Source organism: Mirounga leonina, unplaced genomic scaffold (assembly GCF_011800145.1).
Source record: "Mirounga leonina isolate KUSES-001 unplaced genomic scaffold, KU_Mleo_1.0 Mir_172, whole genome shotgun sequence".
In the NCBI taxonomy this organism is placed as follows: Eukaryota; Metazoa; Chordata; class Mammalia; order Carnivora; family Phocidae; genus Mirounga; species Mirounga leonina.
In genome coordinates, this window is record NW_023270442.1 from 16601103 (window position 1) to 16620130 (window position 19028).

General features: G+C 52.2%; 1 protein-coding gene across 1 annotated transcript in view; it reads left to right on the forward strand.

Annotated features, from left to right (window-relative positions):
* The first annotated feature begins 16886 nt into the window (after positions 1-16886).
* The window catches only part of SIM2 (SIM bHLH transcription factor 2), a 46689-nt gene continuing 44547 nt past the window's right edge, over positions 16887-19028 (forward strand). The window contains exon 1 of the mRNA XM_035017672.1: positions 16887-17678. Coding sequence (XP_034873563.1) covers positions 17504-17678 — 175 coding nt within the window. The 5' untranslated portion in view covers positions 16887-17503. The remainder of the gene's footprint in view (positions 17679-19028) is intronic.

Below are 19028 nucleotides of genomic sequence, written 5' to 3' on the forward strand. Positions count from 1 at the left end.
TCTGCCTTCGGCTCAGGTCATGATCCCAGGGTCCTGGGATTGAGCCCCGCATCGGGCTCCCTGCTCAGTGGGAAGCCTGCTTCTCCCTCTCTCACTCCTCCTGCTTGTGTTCCCTCTCTCGCTGTCTCTCTCTCTGTCAAATAAATAAATAAAATCTTAAAAAAAAAAAAGAACCCTATTAATCTAGGGGAGAAAAACCAGCATCTACGAAAACCCTGCAGCAAACATTACACATAAAGGTGAAATATTGTTAAGTTTCTCCTGGAGACCAGGAATAAGGAAAGGATGTCTGTTCTATGCACTCCTCTTCAAAATTGTATTGGAGGTCTAGTCACTGCAATAAGGCAATAAATAAATAAAAGTTACGATTATTATAAGGCATGAAATAAAAATATAACTACTTGCAGGCCACGCCAAAGGGATTGAACACCTGGGACTGTCCTCTTGAGGGGGTCAGAAAATAGCAGAGCTACACAAGTCTACTTTGCAGCCCCCCGGCTTTGGTCTTATCTAACGTACTCCTGAAATCGTGCTCGGGGGCCAAACATGAGCAGGCTGAAGGACACACACTCTCGTTTAGATGCGTCTTTAAATTTGCAAATAGCTTGGTATGCATTACTTTTTTAAAAGATTTTATTTGTTCATTTGAGAGAGAGAGAAAGAGATTGGAGCAGAGGGAGAGGGATAAGCAGACTCCCCACTGAATGCAGAGCCCGACACGGGGCTCCATCCCACGGCCCTGAGATCATGACCTGAGCCGAAATCAAGAGTCGGTCGCTCAACCAATTCTAAAAGATAAGAACTCTTTCAAAATATATAGGTACAGTACCATTATCATACTTACAAGATTGACACTTATACTTTAACAGCATCAAATATGCAGTCTGTGTTCACATTTCCCTGGTTTTCTCATACATTTTTACCAAGTGATTTGCATGAGTTAAGATGCAAAGTTTCTAGTTTGCACGTGGGTCATTTGTCTCTTACTGTACTTTCATCCACAGGTTCCCTCCCCGCCTGCCATGCTGCCTTTTTTTCCTTGCCATTTATTTGTCAAAGAAACTGGATTGTCTCTCCTATAGTCTCCCACATTCTAGATTTGCTGGTAGCATTCCCTGATGTCTTTTAACATATTTCTCTGTCCATGTATTTCCTGAAAACTGGTAGACTGTCTAATTAGGGACTGAATCAGATTCAGAGTTGATGTTTTTCGGCAAGGCTATTTTATAAGGGATATATACTCCATTAGGAGGCAGATAAGATCTCTGAATTATCATGAATTATCCTCAGCTCAGTCTCTGTCTTTGTCTCTCTGCCTCCCCAGCCTCCTTCCTGCCCCCACAGTTAGCAGCTATTGAAAGGCAGGTGATTGGTGATGAAATTCATAACTTCATCAGAGGTTTACAAAATGGTATATCCTAATTCTAACCTCTCTTCTTTTATATTAGTCAGAATATTTCTACAGAGACAAAATTTCCCTCGTTAACTATTTGTTTACCCGTAGCTGTAATTTGAACATATTCCCAGCATAAATGGTCTTTACTATTGTCCTTTTCCTTCACAACTGAATCCACAGTTGGGCAGTTCAATTTCTTGGGATGTCTGGTTGAGTCTAAAGACCCACATTATCACAGCATCTAATGATTCCTTTCTGATTCTTCCAAATGCATTAACGGGTTCTGTGATTTCTTTTCTTCATTTTCCACTAACTTTTCTTTTATTATTTATTTATTTTTAAAAATAATCTCTACACCCAATGTGGGGCTCGAACTCACAACCCCAAGATCAAGAGTCCCAAGCTCTTCAGACTGAGCCAGCCAGGTAGCCCTCCACTAACTTTTCTTATTTAGGGAAGGATGCAATAAAATATTCAAAGAATTAAGCAAACCTCACCGAACAAGCCAAGAACACAGCCTGCTGCGGCCGCACTCTGGGCTAGCGGGGACCACCACCAGGCAGCCATCAAAATCTTCTTTCACCAGCTGAGGCACCTGAGACCAGGTGTGATGGGTTATGTCCAGTGTATGAGCAGACACTGAATAAAGTCAAGTGCATGAGAATCAAGGGCGTATGTGATCTGGTTGTATAAGGAGCACAGATCCTCACAGAAGGCTCGCAGATCCTCTTATGCATCCAGAATGTGTGCTCTGCTGGAGAGCCCCGTCCCCAGTGATACCAGGACAGCTGCGAATGGCAGCTGGGATATTCCTCCTCCTGAAGTACAGGCATGTCCCCCTCAGCGTGGCACTTCCTCATTTTCTACCAGGATACCAGGAGAACTGGGTGGATGTGGATAGCTTTGTGGACATACCCTTCCTTAATCCAACTAATTGATATTCAACCTATGTATCTTTCAACTCAGAATATCCAGGGACGTGCAAGTATTTTGATTATTCTATGCTTATTACTTTAGCTTTTTAGCATTTGACACTGTGAGTCGAACTCATGTTTAATGAATGAACACTGGGAAAATTTGACTGATGGGATAAATGACTAATTTTTTTAAGGGAGAGTTCGTAATTCTCAGATTACACTCAAAACAGCAGAATTTGTCTTTGAGTAAATGTGGAAGGAGCAAGTCTCTACAAACTGAATTAACTCACCAAGGACTCTATGGGAAAGGACACCTCTCCGAGTGAGTAATCTTGGCTCGTGTTCCTCCTGACCCATTAAATTATACAAGGGCATCAGTCACTGAAAGCTAAAATTAACACTTCGTGGGGCTTGCCAGAGAGTTCTGATATCTCCATTGGGAACTTTCCATGCTCTTGTGACAGACCAGCTTCCACTGGTGTTACCATAGGGGAAAAAAATAAGAATTGAGTTTCCTGCCTTGGTTTTTCTAGCAATTGCCACGTGGACAGCCCCCTTGGCCTTTGATGATAACCCCACTCTGGTCACATTGATTCAGCAAATATTTACTGGCCATCCACTGTGTGTTGGTAGAACACTGGGGGCTGGGGGTGTACATGGGATAGACAGAGCATGTGTCCCAGGGCCATGACATCTGGCGCCTAGACCAGCCTCAGTACTTACCGGCCATGTGGTTTGGAACCACGTCTCAAAAATCATGTCGACTCTAGGCATTGGAAGGGTTCCTAGTGAAAGCAGCGCTCCACACCAAGTTAGTAAGAGCTGGATTACATCCCAACTCTGTCCCTTACCAACTGTGTGGCAGGAACTTGTGGTCACTTAGAAACAGAAAGGAAGAAGCAGCAGCTCGAATGAGAGAGGGAAAGGGAGAGAGGAGGGAAATCACATGTTACAATTTCTTCTTTTCTTTAATCAGGGTGTAGCTTTCATGTAGTTAAATGTAACACCACATGCAAGTCTGAAATACATTGCTCAAAGCATCTTTCACACGAGTCCCGTGTAACTACCACCTAGGTCAAGATATAGAACACTTCCAGCACCCCAGTAGATACAACTTTTAAAGTGAAAATACCAAAATCAAATCTCGGGACTTGTGTGAGGTTCTCATATCCCTTCTGCCAGCTTCAGAGCCATTTCTCGAGTGCTGGAGATGAGTCTGCAGTCTCTCCTCCCACCCTACTGCTGACCAAGAGTACCACCTATAGACTGGTCTGCCGGACATGGGGGCTGAGAGAGGCTGTAAATCTGGCTTGGAACAGAGTTTGAATGCGTACTGAGCTAAATGGCCAATCCAAGGACGCAATCCACAATCCTGCCCTCTTCTGAATACGAAACTCAAAGGTACTAGTCGCCCAGGCCAGGTTTTCCTTGTTATAAAATTTGCTAAATATTTATCATAAAATGGCTACATGGTCAAAATAAAGGTTGGAGGGAAATACTAGCATTAATCACACCAGCCAAAAGGTGAAAACAACTCAAATGTTCATCAACAGATCCATGGACGACCCAAATGTGGACTATCCACAGCAGACTATTATTTGGTTGTAAAAAGGAATGAAGTATTCATACCCACTACAACACATATGCTACAACTTTGATAACATTGTGCTATGTGAAATAAGCCAGACAGATACGACCGCGTTCCATATGATTCTCTTCATATGAAAGTCCCAAGTAGGGGCGCCTGGGTGGCTCAGTCGTTAAGCGTCTGCCTTCGGCTCAGGTCATGGTCCCAGGGTCCTAGGATCGAGCCCCGCATCGGGGTCCCTGCTCGGCGGGAAGCCTGCTTCTCCCTCTCCCGCTCCCCCTGCTTGTGTTCCCTCTCTCACTGTCGCTCTCTCTGTGTCAAATAAATAAAATCTTAAAAAAAAAAAAAAAAAGAAAGTCTCAAGTAGGGAAATCCAGAGACAGAAAGTAGGTTAGTGGTAGCTTAGGGCTGGTGGTGGGGGCAGGAAGATAGAGAATTAATAGCCAATGGGTACTTTTTGGAGGGGGCAATGAAAATGTTCTAAAACTGACTGTGGAGATGGCTGCACACATCTGTGAATGTACCAGAAACCACTGAACTGTACATTTTAAATGGGTGAACTGGGGCGCCTGGGTGGCTCAGTTGGTTAAGCGACTGCCTTCGGCTCAGGTCATGATCCTGGAGTCCCGGGATCGAGTCCCACATCGGGCTCCCTGCTCAGCGGGGAGTCTGCTTCTCCCTCTGACCCTCCCCCTCTCATGCTCTCTCTACCTCATTCTCTCTCTCAAATAAATAAATAAATAAATAAATAAATAAATAAATAAATAAAATGGGTGAACTGTATGGTACGTGATTATATCTCAATAAAGCTGCTTTTTTAAAAAATGAAGGGAACAAAAAGTAAACTGAAAGATCATTCATAGTCTTCCTGCCCAAAGATACTCACAATCAACGCTTTAAGGGATCTCTTTCTGGTGCTCGTCTCTCTATATTTCTATTGTTGTTGTGCTGGTGATCACACAACATTTCATAGTATTGGCACACTTTCCAACATATGTTGGTCATGGGGGCTGAGAGAGGCTGTAAATCTGGCTTGGAACAGAGTTTGAACGCGTACTGAGCTAAATGGCCAATCCAAGGATGCAATCCACAATCCTGCTCTCTTCTGAATACGAAACTCAAAGGTACTAGTCGCCCAGGCCAGGTTTTCCTTGTTATAAAATTTGCTAAATATTTATCATAAAATGGCTACATGGTCAAAATAAAGGTTGCCAATGACAGAAATTGATTTTTTTAGGCAGAAAGAAATCTGATGGAAGAACTTTAGTGCTTATAGAACTATTGGAGGTTCTGGAGGACGGAGGACTGGTTCTCCGGGGGTGGACAGCATGGCAGGAAGGGTTGGCTGAATCCAGTGATGCCCGCATGACCTTCCAGCCAAGGATGAAAAAACCACCACTGGGACTGTTGGCTTCAGCCCAATGCAACTGGGTTCCAAGCTAACACACACATACACACATACACACCAAAAACATATTCATTGGGGTGCCTATTGTCTCAGTCAGTGGAGTGTGCAACTCTTGATCTCAGAGTTGTGAGTTCAAGGCCCACGCTGGGTGCAGAGATTCCTTAAAAATAAAATCTTAAAAATGTATTTATTTTAAAGAGAGAGAGAATGGGGGGAGGGGCAGAGAGAGGAAATCTCAAGCAGACTCCCTGCTGACCCGGGAGCCCGACGTAGGGCTTGATCTCACGACCCATGAGATCATGACTGGAGACAAAATCAAGAGTCGGATGCTCACCAACTCAGCCACTCGGGTGCCCCTAAAAGTCAGATCTTAAAATAAAACAAAACAACCATATTCACTGACCGTGCCTACTAGCAGAAACCACAAAGGTGGCAGAAGTATGACTTCCACTTTACTTCTCAAATAAGTGCATCTCATGGCCACACTTAATTCACATCAGGAACCCTAGCTGCCAGGCAGCCTGAGAAATGACTGCTTGCTAGGATCCATACTCTAGGAAAGTATTTACCATGCCATGTTGTTATAAACTTATCATTTTTTAAAAACTACATAAATTTTCATTAACTATATAAATGTATATCTATCCATATATACATCCACTGTATAGATGTATATCTATCCATGTATATATAATATATACATGGATAGACTGTTTATTATTATATATTACATATTACATATATTACATATAGATTGTTATTATATTAGGATATACTGTTTATTATTATATATTATATATAATATATTATATATAGAGAGATTGTTATTATATATTAGGATAGAGTGTTTCCAGAGTTTAATATTATCAGTATTAATATTCCAAAGCTTAATAATAAAAATAATGCCATGACGATAATGCCGGAAGTAGCTGCTACGGTTTACTGAATACATCCTTCTCCCAGGCAGTCCGCTAGGCCCTTCACATTCATTGTATATGCCATTCTTTTTTTAGTTAAAACTCACAACCTCCTTATGAGGTGGCTCTTGGCCCCATTGTACAGACAACAAAATTGCGGCGTAAAGAGAAGTCAAACCTGGACGTGACACGGAAGCTTTCACCCTTAACCATTACACAAATACGCACAAAAAAAGGCCTCTTTCATTTTGGAAATGCCTTCCATAGCAGAAATAATCAGAAACAGAATTAGTGGTTTAATACCTGGGGACATGTCTAAGGCCTCTGGCACACAGCAGCAGGTCAGATTCTCAATCGGAGCATTATGGGGCCTGAGAATGGCCTCCAGGACAGGAACTCACTTTTATCATGCAAATGCCCGGCTGGGTGCCTGGCACACTGCGGGCCACCCCATGGATGTTTCCTGAATGAATAACAGCTTGTGTGCAAGCAGGAGTGCGTGAGGGCTCCCCAATTCAAAGAACTGCATTCCTTCCGTTGGGAGAAGTACAAACAAGCAGCTTCTAACTTAGTCCAGCTCTAGACCGCAATGAATGAGTGCCCGGAACACATGGCCCTGATCCGTTTGTTTCAGCCACCCTCATGCTGAGTCACTGCACAGGCCCATCACTTGGTTGACTGTGAAGTCTAAAATGACCAAAGAAGTCACCACCACAGTGCATCTGAGTGACCACGCATGGGGCTGGAAAGTGCATCTATCCTTTTAGGTATGTAAACGGGAGCATCTTTTAGCAAGTGCAACTGCTTCTTGGTTTGGATTATTTAATAAGTCAACTGTCCTAGTAAATGCTGATTCTCCGTAGAAACACTAGCAACTGACATGCATTGTCCCAGTCCACCAATGCCCGAGTAAGACTGTAAACCCCATGCCTTCGCAAGTTGCATTGGCCGGTGGAGGCCACTAAACAGCCTTCAGATGCCCAGCTCTACTTTGCGGTCAGGAAGCAGTTGTACCCGCCTAACTAACTACCAGCTTAAGAGGTTCGTAACGCTAAAACCTCCGGACCTTTTAGTGCTCCCTTACCCACCTCTTGGACTATACTATTCAGGGGTCTTTTGAGGGATGGAATTACAACTTTCCTTTTTTAATATTTTATTTATTTATTTGACAGAGAGAGACACAGTGAGAAAGGGAACACAAGCAGGGGGAGTGGGAGAGGGAGAAGCAGGCTTCCCGCCGAGCAGGGAGCCGGATGCGGGGCTCGATCCCAGGACCCTGGGATCATGACCTGAGCCGAAGGCAGACACTTAACGACTGAGCCACCCAGGCGCCGCGAATTAGAACTTTCATTATCAATGTAGAAATACCTGGAGGGGCGCCTGGGTGTCTCAGTCGGTTAAGCACCTGCCTTCGGCTCAGGTCATGATCCCAGGAACCTGGCAGCCTCACCCCTCCTTCCCCCCATCAGGCTCCCTGGTCATCCAGGAGCCTGCTTCTTCTCCCCTCCACCCCACCCCACTTGTGTTCTGTCTCTCTCTCTACTCTCTTTCTCAAATAAATAAAGAAAATCTTAAGAAGAAAAGAAAAAAAAAGAAATACCTGGAGAAAGCATGGATGTCCTTTGGCTCCTATCCCACTACAGCTCTCAAATCTAGACGCTCTATCAGGTCCTCCTGGCACAGAGTAAAGCTGGGAGGCAATATTACCCAACCAGACCTTCATGATTTTATTTATTCCACATGGCCTGAAAACATGTTTGAACATCACTTGCCATAATTTTTCTGGTGATTTCTATGAATCATCTTTTAATTATGAATAATGTCTTTAGAGACACTCCTGAGAAATTTCACCCCAAGTTCCCTTGACAAACATCCCATAAAGTATCTAAAGTGAAGCAGCTTCTACGACCAACACAGAAAATCAACGTTAAAGCATGAATTCCTAAAAGATCCATTAGTCAACTTTGCTGGGAATGAAGCTCAAGATTCACACATGCAAAAGGTTGCTGAGAAATTCAAGAACAAACAAAACCAGAAAAAAAGACATTTACTGTCAAATAATATTCAAAGGATTTGTGTACAAATACAGATTTTCTAACTACAGATGGAGTCTTTTTTTTCTTCCAGCTGGGAATTTGCTCTGTGTGTCTAAATTAGTGCATTTCCACCCTGAGCTGAAGGTTTTCAGCTCTTTCAGGATCCGCTATGGCTATGGCACAAAGGACCCTATCCTCTTGGCTCAATCCAGGCCACTCAGAAATTAAAGTATTTGTGCAAGATAGTGAGTGTGAATTTCCATTTCTGGGATTTACTTTCAGAAAATCCGAATGCTGGATCTCAAACAATCAAGTAAGGTCCAAGTACCCTTAAAGGACCCCCAGGGGGGATTGGCCCTGGGATTCCCACACCTTCTGCAGGTGCAGCTCACCTGGCTTCCACTTTCCTTATTTGTCAGAATTGACAGCTTCTCCAAAAATGTGGTGTAGACATCAGGCTAAACAGAAATGCAAATAAGCCCATTAGATTTCAGTGGAGCACCCTTTATGTTGCTTAAACAGGGAGGGGTTTTCTGGTCAATTACTTTAAGTAGACTTCAATAAACACTAAGATTACTTGTGCATGGCTAATAATGGCACAGATCTTTTTCCTCCGTGGCCTCCAACTACCAAGGAAGTAAAGCTAAGTCACATAGGCACTTTCCAGTGCTCACTATCTTGTTTAAAGTGCTTAAAGGGTGTTTGGGGCCCACGCTCCCACCTAGACAGTGTTGACAGTTCCCAAACTAGGGGGAAATGGCACCCGGGGCCTCGCCAGGCGCAGCCAGCGTCTACACCGTCACTGAACCATGCTTGTCGGACGCCAGGCACCTCTGGGCTCTTCCTTACCCCAAACCTGCTTGCATTTGTTCAAAAGTTAGATTTCTCAATAAACTCTTCCAAGTAGCCACCTCTCTTATCCCTGCACGCTCTGGGCAGAGGCTGGAGATTGTAGGATCTCTCCATTATTAAAAGAAAGATTGGGGCGCCTGGGTGGCTCAGTCGTTAAGTGTCAGCCTTCTGCTAGGGTCCTGATCCCAGGGTCCTGGGATCAAGCCCCATATCGGGCTCCCTGCTCCGTGGGAAGCCTGCTTCTCCCTTTCCCACCTCTCTCTCATTGTCTCTCTGTCAAATAAATAAAAATAAAATCTTATTAAAAGAAAGATTGAGGGGGGGCCCTGACTGGCTCAGTCCATAAGGCATACGATTCTTGATCTTGGAGTTCTGATTTCAAGACCCACAGTGGGCGCAGAGCTTACATTAAGATAGTAATAATAATAGAAACAGGGCGCCTGGGTGGCTCAGTCGTTAAGCGTCTGCCTTCGGCTCAGGTCATGATCCCAGGATCCTGGGATCGAGTCCCGCATCGGGCTCCCCGCTCCGCGGGAAGCCTGCTTCTCCCTCTCCCACTCCCCCTGCTTGTGTTCCTGCTCTCGCTCTCTCTCTCTGTCAAATAAATAAATAAAAATCTTAAAAAAAATAGAAACAAAAATAAATAAAATTAAAAGCAAGATTAAAAACTAGGTCTCTCACACAACCGTAATTAAACGGTTTAATTGGTTTCGACTCTGGGAGCGGAGTAAGCACCTGCACAATTCCACTGAGCCACACGCGCACCCTGACCAGCCCTTCCATAATAAGGAAAGCAACGAGAAGGGTCCCCTGAATGTGCAAATCTGCGCATGCAGCGAGGAAGGAGCCTGAGGGCTCACCCCGCCTGGCTCAAAAGCTTCCAAGAGAAAGAAGCACAGAGTATTCCGTAGTAAGAGTAAATAATGTCTTTGTCCACACCCGCCAGGCGAAAAGAGCGTTACTGCAATAACCAGGATTATTTTGTTTCCGCCCTCTAAAAACCCGAAGACGGTGCTGGAGTTGGGGCTTAAAATATTCATAAGCCGCACAATTTGAATCTACCTTTTAGTTTATCAGCTAACCGCTGCTTTTGCCAGGGAAAATACCCTTGGACTGAGAAGAATTGCTCATTTTTAGTCATCCGTTTTACACGAAAACTTGTTTTACCCCGTGCCTTCTCCTCCGGGGTATTTGCTCTGGCACAGAAAAGGAATTCTCTAGGGGCAGCGAAAGGGGGCGAGCGACGGTGGAGAGCCCCAGTCGGGGCCCACGCGGGAACCCCCTCCAAGAAGGCTGAGCCGCTGACACTGGGAATTTTGTCTCCAGATCCTGGCTAAGTGCGCGTGAGACGGGAGCGGCCCACGGGGCTTTAGAGAGACCCAGATGAAAGTGCAAGCCTTCAACTCCCCCCCCAGACATCCCCCCACCCACAGGCACCGGGTTCTGTCCTCTCCCGCCGGCGCCGCGCGCACCCCGTCTCCCTCTGGTCTCCACCTCCCTCGTGGAGGGAATCTGCGAGGGAGGGGGGAGCGGAGGCCAAGCAACCCGAGTGGGAAAGAAGGAGGTGGGCACTGGCTGCCGGTGCCAGGACGGGGACGATGATGTCCTGACGGCCTCAAGCACGCCCGGGAGCTTCACACACACCTCCCATCCCAACGAGCACAACCACTTGCGCCCCAGCGTGCCGCACGCCCCCCGCCCCAGGCTAACCGAGGCCCACCCCGTGTACGCCGTGCCCCCGCCGTGAGCGCCGAGCGCGCTCCTGCGCCTCCCCCTCCCTGTGCAGGGCGCCCTCTCCGTGCGCTCGGTGCCCCCCAACCCGCGTGTGTACTGACAACCCCCCCCCCCAAACCCGGTGCGCTCTGATCCGCCAGGGTTCCACCCTCCACGCGGACGGAGCCCCTCAGGCGGCCGTGCGCGTTGCGCCCCCTTCCGCCAACGCGCGCATGCAGCCTTTCTAACCACGCGGACTGTCCCGAGACTGCGCGCGAAAGAGGCGGGACCACGCCGCAAAGTAGGTCTGAAACGAACCGGTCTGGAGCCCGCACCCAGCGCGGGGAGCAGGAGTCCCGAGTCCCTTCTGCAGAACTGAGAAGACCTCTAGCGTCGGAGAAGCCTGACTCTTGTCCGCCTCCCGCCGCCGGTGTCCCCGAGTGTGGCCTGCAGCTCCCAAAGCCGGGTTTCGGCCCGGGGTAGGGAGGGCTGGAGAGGGGGTCCCGCCACCGCCTCCCTGCCTGGCCAGATGGGGTGCGCTCTCCCCGCCGCCGTGGCCCGGCTGCCGCTCAGTTCTAAAGTCCGGCTTTGGCGCGCCCGGAACCTCCGACGCGGGACTGCTCTCTGCGGTGGGAGTCGCCGCCTTCTCCTCCCCGGAGAGAAGAGTTTGCTCCTGGACACAACCTGCCTACCGCGCCGGCCTGTGCAAGAAAATACAAAATGAAAATCTTCGCGAAGCAGTAAGACGCTCACGCCCCGGGCTGGGGCGGCCTCGCGTCCCAGGCCAGCCTGGACGGGGCCAATCCAGCCCGCCCGCCGGCCTGCTGGCCTTTCTCTAACTCTACTGAACCACGAATGCATGAGCATACCTCTTTTTACAGATTTGTTTAGATTAGGGGGAAGGTTCCCCCAATACTCACTTTGCTTTGCAAATAACCCTGTTGTATTAGTTAAATGAAACGAGTTTGTGTCCTCAAAGTACTGAATTAGCCCTCTTCTGCAGTCAGCCTTATATTAAAAACCTGCTAGGAAAAAAAAATTAAGCCCATCAGGTTTGTGCTCTTTGATATACAGAAATATTTAGCTCTGGTGGATGTTTTCTTTTGTTTTCTAAAGGAAATTTTTGGCTAATGTTTTTGAAAGGTGCTTTCAAAGCAGTCGTTAATGAACTAACTGGTTTTCAGATTTCAAGGTGGTGTGTAATTGGTATAACCACTGAGGGATTTCAGCGCATGCCGGACTGTTAAGACTCCTCCAGCTCAAAGGTTTCCAGGCACGACCCCCAGCTGGCTGGAGGCGAAAAGCGGGGATTTGCCGGGAGCCGATGGGCAACCTCTTCTCAGAACCGTGATTTCGAGGCGCCGTTTCTGTGAAGCTGGGCCGGGAGTCCTCAAGAGGACGGCGGAGGCTTCAGGCGGCCGGGCCCTGGAAGGGTGGGGTTAGGTCGGCGCAGGTCGCTGGGCACCCCCTCTCTCTCCGCCAAGGATCCCTTCCCGTCGCTCAGTCCTGATCCTGGGCGCTGGGCGCTGCTTGAGCTGCAGGGGTAAATCGCCCTCCCTGGAGAACATTGGAAGTCTGAGTGCATTGGGAGGGGCGCGGAGAATGGAAAGTGAGGCCAGGCTTGGGAGACAGGGAAGCAAAATGGAAAGGACAGGCTACCCTCTCACCTGCAGGTAAAAGTAGAAGAAATGAGTGGCTCTCTTTTACCCGAACCTGGCGAGTCTTCTGTGGCACCCTGTGGCTCGGGGAGTTTGCTAATCACTATAATCACTATAATTAATTACCAGTGGCACTGTTTTTCTTCCCCTAAATGCATCACTCTGAGGGAGAGAGAGAAGTGGGCAGCAGCTATTCCATTCCTAGTTCAAGAGGCACTGCTGTGACCCGAGGCCTCCAGACCCCAATCTCAGAACCCAGAGTTGTCCTAGACAACTGAGTCCAAAGAAAAGGACCATGCTCTTTTTGGAATCCCAGAGAACAGTGTCAACTTAGAGCAGGCCCATGTAGGAACCCAGAAGAATGGAATTACCCCCCACAGCCTCACCCTGGAATGCCTCCTTCTCTTGCCTCCCCACCCCAAACTATGCCTGAGGCGCCAAGCTGAGGGCCAAAGACCGGCGGGAAGGGTTCCCTGGACCCCATGCACAGGGAGGATCTGCCCTAGTTCTTGCAGTATACTCAGAGATCCTGCCCACCAAGCTGAAAGCGAACACTTTCTCCAAAGGAGTAACTTCCAGTGAAAGAATTTCTTAAAAAACAAAACAAAAATACAGATCAACTTCTCTTCCTCTTCTTGGAAATACGTGAGCAGAGCCAGTTACTGTCTAGACCTCTGGAGGAATGATCACTATGAAATAGCTCTGGCTACCTTGAATTACTTTTAAACAATGAGGAGCGATATTAGAATTGTCCTCTGATCCTCTCTTGCCATAGCGATGACTCCAGGAAAAGTTGGTAATAGCTCTATGGGGAGTGAAAAATCAGAGTACTCTTTCGGATAGCTCAGACCCAAAACGCCTCCTAGCCATGATAGTCATATACGTGATGCTAGACGCAAGCGGGAACTTCTGGAGTAACCTTATCTTGCTAATTGTGTAGACAAAGGCTTATAAATTGAATAGATTCGAATCTCTCTAGTCCTGGATTTTCGGTTGCCTCGTTTTGCTCCAGCGGTTGGAGCTCTCCTTAGCTGTCACATGAGAGGTTCGGCACCATCTCCCCCACGGTGCTAGGGATGGTAGGAGTTCTCTCCCCGCCCCCACCTCCTTCGTGGCAAAGTCTCTGATCCCCTTCTGCCAAGGCAGCAGCCTCTCCGGGAGCCCATCCGCGGTAGAACATCTGCGCGTTTCCCCCTTGATCTCACTCGAAAGTCGGTTTCCGCGGGGGATGGGCCTCAGGTAGGCGCCGGGCGCGGCCTGGGGAAAAACACTTGTGGAGCATCTGAAGCGGAAAATCCAAGCAGATGTGGGGCGGCCTGGGCCCGCCCCTTTCCTCTTGGGGCCTCAATTTCTTCCAGATCAGTTTCCTAATGGAAAATTTCTAAGAGGTGGGGGGTATGTAGAGGCGTGCTGGTGCACCTCGGGGTGCGCCAAAGCGTGCAAAGCAGGACTGGGGGTGGGGGCGCCTGGTGAACACGCCATACTCCGGAAGCTTGCTGACCTCAATATGTGGGTCACCCCCCCACAAGCCCTCTTCCTGCCCCCCAGCCTTCCTTCATTCTAGATTCTGCAGGCTCCTTCCAGGCCCGCAGGGGAACTCCTGTTTTGGGGGGATGCCCAGACTTCAGGGTCTTTCGTGGCTGTTATACTTCTCCCCTGCAGGCCCCTCTCTGCTCTGGGGGAGGCACTCGGAGTTAGCCCCAAAGCATAGACTAGGAGCCCTGGAGCAAGGGACACGCAGCAGGTGTCCCTGCCAGCGGCCACCGCTGATGCCCAGATCATTCTAATAAGCACCTATTTAATGCTTTTCCCACTTTACACAGAGCCTGTGGGTGTCCCTTCTAAGTGTAATAGGGGTCCTAGGCTTTCCTTCTGGTAGAAAGAGCTCTGGGACAGGCACGCTCTGGGACAGGCACGCCCTGGGGAGGGGATCGTTCTTCTTTCACTCTTCCACGCAGAAGTCACTATCCTTACCACCCAGGAAACCTCGAGGTCTGCTTGCAAGTATGTTGGGTACTTTCGGTGATGGGGGCGTGGGAGGGAGCTCAGACCCATCGCGGTGTGTGTGTGTGTGTATCTTGAATGAATGTGTCGGGGGGATATACAATGCCCGTTTCGCTGTCTGCTGAGGCAGGCTTTAGTCCCATACCCCCAATTCTACGAGTCTTCAAACGCTCCGTTGTGCTACTTCTCGAACCCCGCGATTCGGACCCGTCCTGCTGATGCGAGAACAGCTGCTGTGAAGATGAGATGACGAGATCTCATATACGCTTTCCCGGAAAATCCGGGAAATTTGGTTTAAGAAAAGTTTCTGTTACTTGCTGGGTCTCTCCCACTTCCACTTAGCCATGTTCCTGCGATCTGAGTAATCCCTTTCAAGCCTAGGAGGAATTCTCTCGGGTCCGTAATTGGGGATCGGAAATCGTGGGGGTGAGGGGAACGTTAAATCCTCCCGAAGCCAGGAAAATGCCGGAGCATACTCAAAGGCAGCCTGAGCAGCCTTCGGCGGGGCCCAGCCCTCAGGCGGCAGTCCCTGCCTCTTGGAGTCCGTTCTCCGGGAAGCCTCAAGACGACAGCAGTCTGCGCAGTCAGGCGCGAGATCCCGGGCAGTGAAGCGGGCCCCACGCCCTGCGTTTGGGTACTGCGCACCCTCACCGCTCGCGCGCCGTCCAGACCCTTCCGCACGCACCTTTGGAAACAGGAAAGTGCTCCTAGATGCAAAACTCCAAGGGAAAGTGCTGCGCTCCGCAGTTGCTTGGGGGCGGGGGGCACCAACTCCGAAACTCGCGCTGCTCGGTGGTTTCGGAGCGCCAGCCCCGGGAGCCAAGGTCAAGGCTGTGGGTTCCGCAGGGCGCGGGGCTGCGGGGACCAAGCCGGAGTCTGCGCACACGGTCTTGCCCACCGAGGGAGCTAAGACGCCTTCAACGGCGTCCCTTCAAAGGGATCCCCAGAAAAGGTCAGGAGCGCCCGCAGCAGGGTTGGTGGTCCTCTTCTCGCCCCCCACCCCAGGCGTGAGGGAGGGAGGCGGGTCCCCGGTCAGTGAGTGCGCGGAGCAGCAGGCTCCGACCCGGCCGGGAGGGAGAGCGGTGGCCGCTGAAAACGGAGATCCTAGCGCGGAGCGCCGCAGCCCGGCGTCTCTCCGCTTCCGCTAGCCCACCTCAGTATCAGGCGCCCCACAGTCGTACAGTCTGCGGGACTCGGTCGAGGGACCCGCAAGACCCCGTGCCCCGAGTCCACTGCAGCTGCCCTCTGACCCCACGCGCGGGAGAAGCTGGCGTCCTCCCAGCGTGCACATCCGCGCGGTGACCGCAGTATTCAAACCGCTAGAAGGGCGAGGGTCGGTGCGACCGTCGGGGATTGGAGGAGAGCCCTCCCGGGGTTGCAGGCGCAGATCTGGGGCGGGGGGTGGCGTGAGAGTGGGGTAGGAGGACTCTTGCGGCCCAGTGTGGCCCGGAGGGAAGGCACCAGGACGCCCTATGGCTGCATCTCCAAGTGTGCCTCCCCACTCCAAGGGCTTCCGGGGCCACCACCTTGGCTCCTATCAAGGCTCACTCGATTACTCGAGCTCGGCCACCCCCGGCCTGAAGTACCCGCCCCAGCCGCGAGTCCCCAAAATTCCGGCTGCACAGAGTCGGGCTGCAGGAGCGGGGACTGTTGGACCCTGTGCCCGCCGCCGCCGCCGCCCTGGGCGAGGCCTGGCGTCTAGGCTCGGCTCCCCGGTCCCCTCCTTTCGTCTGGCCCGCGCGTCCCCGCGGCCTGCAGCCCCTCCGCGAAGGCGCCGATCTTTTTTCGCTCCTGTGTTTCGAGGAGAGAAAGGGCAGACGGGGCAGAGGCTCTCTCCCGCTCTTTCCTGAGGAAGGGGGTCTTCCCTTCGGGCCTGCCCCCTTTCGGCCCTCGGACCTGCAAAGTGGGGACGTGAGGGCGCGGGACCTGCGGGAGGCCCGGAGGACTCGAAGAGCACGAGCCGGAGGGTCAAGCCGCCTGCCCTCGGCCGCGCGCTCCCAGGACCTGTCTGGGAGCCACAGAGGAGGCTTGGGCATCCCTCCCTCGCTTCCGTCCCTCCTCCGCTGCTCCCCACCGCCCATCCTAGCGCCCAGGTCCCGCGGCCCGCTGGCCGGAGCCGGTCCCCACGGCGTGCCGTGTGCACTCACCGAGACTTCCTCGAGGCCGGGAGCGCGCGGGCCTCTCCTGGGAGAGTCCCTGGACGCCGCGACGCGGAGGCGCGCCTGTGACTCCGGGGCCGCGGCGGGGTCGGGAGGCGAGATTCGCCGCCCCCGCCCCCGCCGCGGTCCCTCCCCCCCGCCCGCCCCCCCCCCGCCCCCCGGGCCGCGGCGGCCGAGTGCTCCGCCCGAAGGCGGGTCCGCCATAAACAAACGCGGCTCGGTCGCACGTGGACCGCGGAGCTGCTGCGGCTCGCGACAGATCGCGGGCTCCGGGCGCCGCGGCTCCAGGCAAAGGGAACCGCCAGGGAGGGCAGGAGAGCGCGCCCGGGCCGGGCCCCAGCCGCCTCCGCCCCAGCTCCCCTCCGCTCCCCTCCCGCTCCATGGCTCCGCGGCCGCCGCCGCCCATGCCGCCCTCCAGTCCGGAGGGGCCTCTCGGCAGCGGGTACGAACACTCGATCAAGGACTAAGCGGCACCGCTGCCTCCTCGCTGGCTACTCTCCACCTCCTAAGGAAGGCCGAGACGCGAGAAGACAGGAGCGAGAAAGGAAGAGCGAGCAGAAGCGAGCGGGAAGTCGGGCTCTGGGCACCGCGGGACAGTACAGCCCGGAGGAGGCTGCGCCCGGGGCGGCGGGCAGAGCGCGCAGCTGCGCCGCTGGGTTGCGCCGAGCTCCGGGGCCCAGCGGCGGCGGAGAGGCTTCTCGGTGCCCCAGGCCTGCCCCGCGCACCTGCCCCGGGCGCTGCCCCAGACTCACCTGGCTCCCGGAGTCCCCTTCCCCATCGCCGCCGCTGCAGCCGGAGCGGGGCTCCGAGGGCCTGGAGCACGGCCGGGTCTAATATGCCCGGAGCCGAGGCGCGATGAAGGAGAAGTCCAAGAATGCGGCCAAGACCAGGAGGGAGAAGGAAAATGGCGAGTTTTATGAGCTGGCCAAGCTGCTCCCGCTGCCGTCGGCCATCACCTCGCAGCTGGACAAGGCGTCTATCATCCGACTCACCACCAGCTACTTGAAGATGCGGGCCGTCTTCCCCGAAGGTGAGGCCGCAGGTGGGCGGCCGAGAGCCTCGGCCCAAGCGGGGAGCTGGAGCTGGCTTGAAGCGCTAGTGCCAGGGAGTCTTGGGGAGGCCGCGCCGGGAGCTTCGGCTCCTGTTGGAGAGAGGAGCCAGGGTGTTGGCGCCGTGGGGACTAGACCGTCTTCTGGCCCAAGTGTGGACCCGGCGAATCAGGAATTGTTTTGTGATCATGCTGGTCCATTCTGGTTTCCCTCCTTTTCTTTTCGTTTCGTTTCGTTTCTTTCCTTTTCTTTTCTTTTTTCTTCATGTCTTTAACTCTACCTTTTATTTTTTCCTTCTTTCATTCGTATCTCTTTTTCTGGGAGGGGAAGTGTGAGCACCCCAGCCGAAGGTGAGCCGTGCTTGCTGCTCCTGGCCTGGGAGAGAGCGGAGTGCGCCCGGAGGCCCAGGCCCTGAAGGCCCTAGCCATGAGCAGGGCACTTGTTTGGGGCCCGGGCCTCAGATTTGGGCCTCTCTGGCTGCCTCTTCTTTGCTCCCTTGGCCTGGGCAGGGCAGGTCAGGGTAGGAGAGACCGAAAGTAGGTGAGCTGAAAACCTGCAGGCCAGAGAGGGGACTAGAAGAAAAATGGCAGGCAGGCCAGAACACAGTCTTCTTTTCCTGATTGGAATTATAAACCGGAGGGGCAGGTGCCACGGTAGGCAAGGGGCACCAGGACCCATGGGTCCAGCAGACTCCGGTGGTAAGTAATGGCGTGCTGGCCAGCATTCCCTGCTAGCACATGGCCTGCGGGTGACCATGGCTGCTGGGCTGGGCACTTCTGAGCAACAGGGCTGGGGAGGCCTGGTCACCACAGCGTTCCTTTTGGTGTCCTGGTGTTTCTCAACCGATCACCTTTCAGCATCTCTGTCCCCAGACAGGGTGGCTGCAGCCTGGCGCGAGAGATTCTGACCCTGGGCTGAGACACTGCACGGGGGGCCTGCTGGGCACTCCAAGACTTCTGGGCTGAGGAGCCCCTAGCGCCGTGTGGAGCTCCAGAAGCCGGTGGGGAAGTAGACACAACTTCAGCTGCAGGACACGGAAGGTGGCTGCACTGCAGCGACAGGTGTCCTTTGGGTGCAGGCTGCCTCCATTAAAGCGCCTGGCCGGCGACCAGCCAGGAGCCAGTAAGCTTGACCTTTGCGTTGGTTGCCCCTAAGCCTGTTATAAGTAATTGGCTCTGGGTCTGGAGCTGCACTTCACACTGCCTCCAGGGCTCAGAGGGCCTGTCGCCCAGCGTGACCTGCAGCCCTGAATCACAGCTGGCCGGGGAGTCTAGCCCCCCCTCCCCGCCCCCAAAGCTAGCCGTAGCCCTTGCCTCCCAGCTGGGCCATGC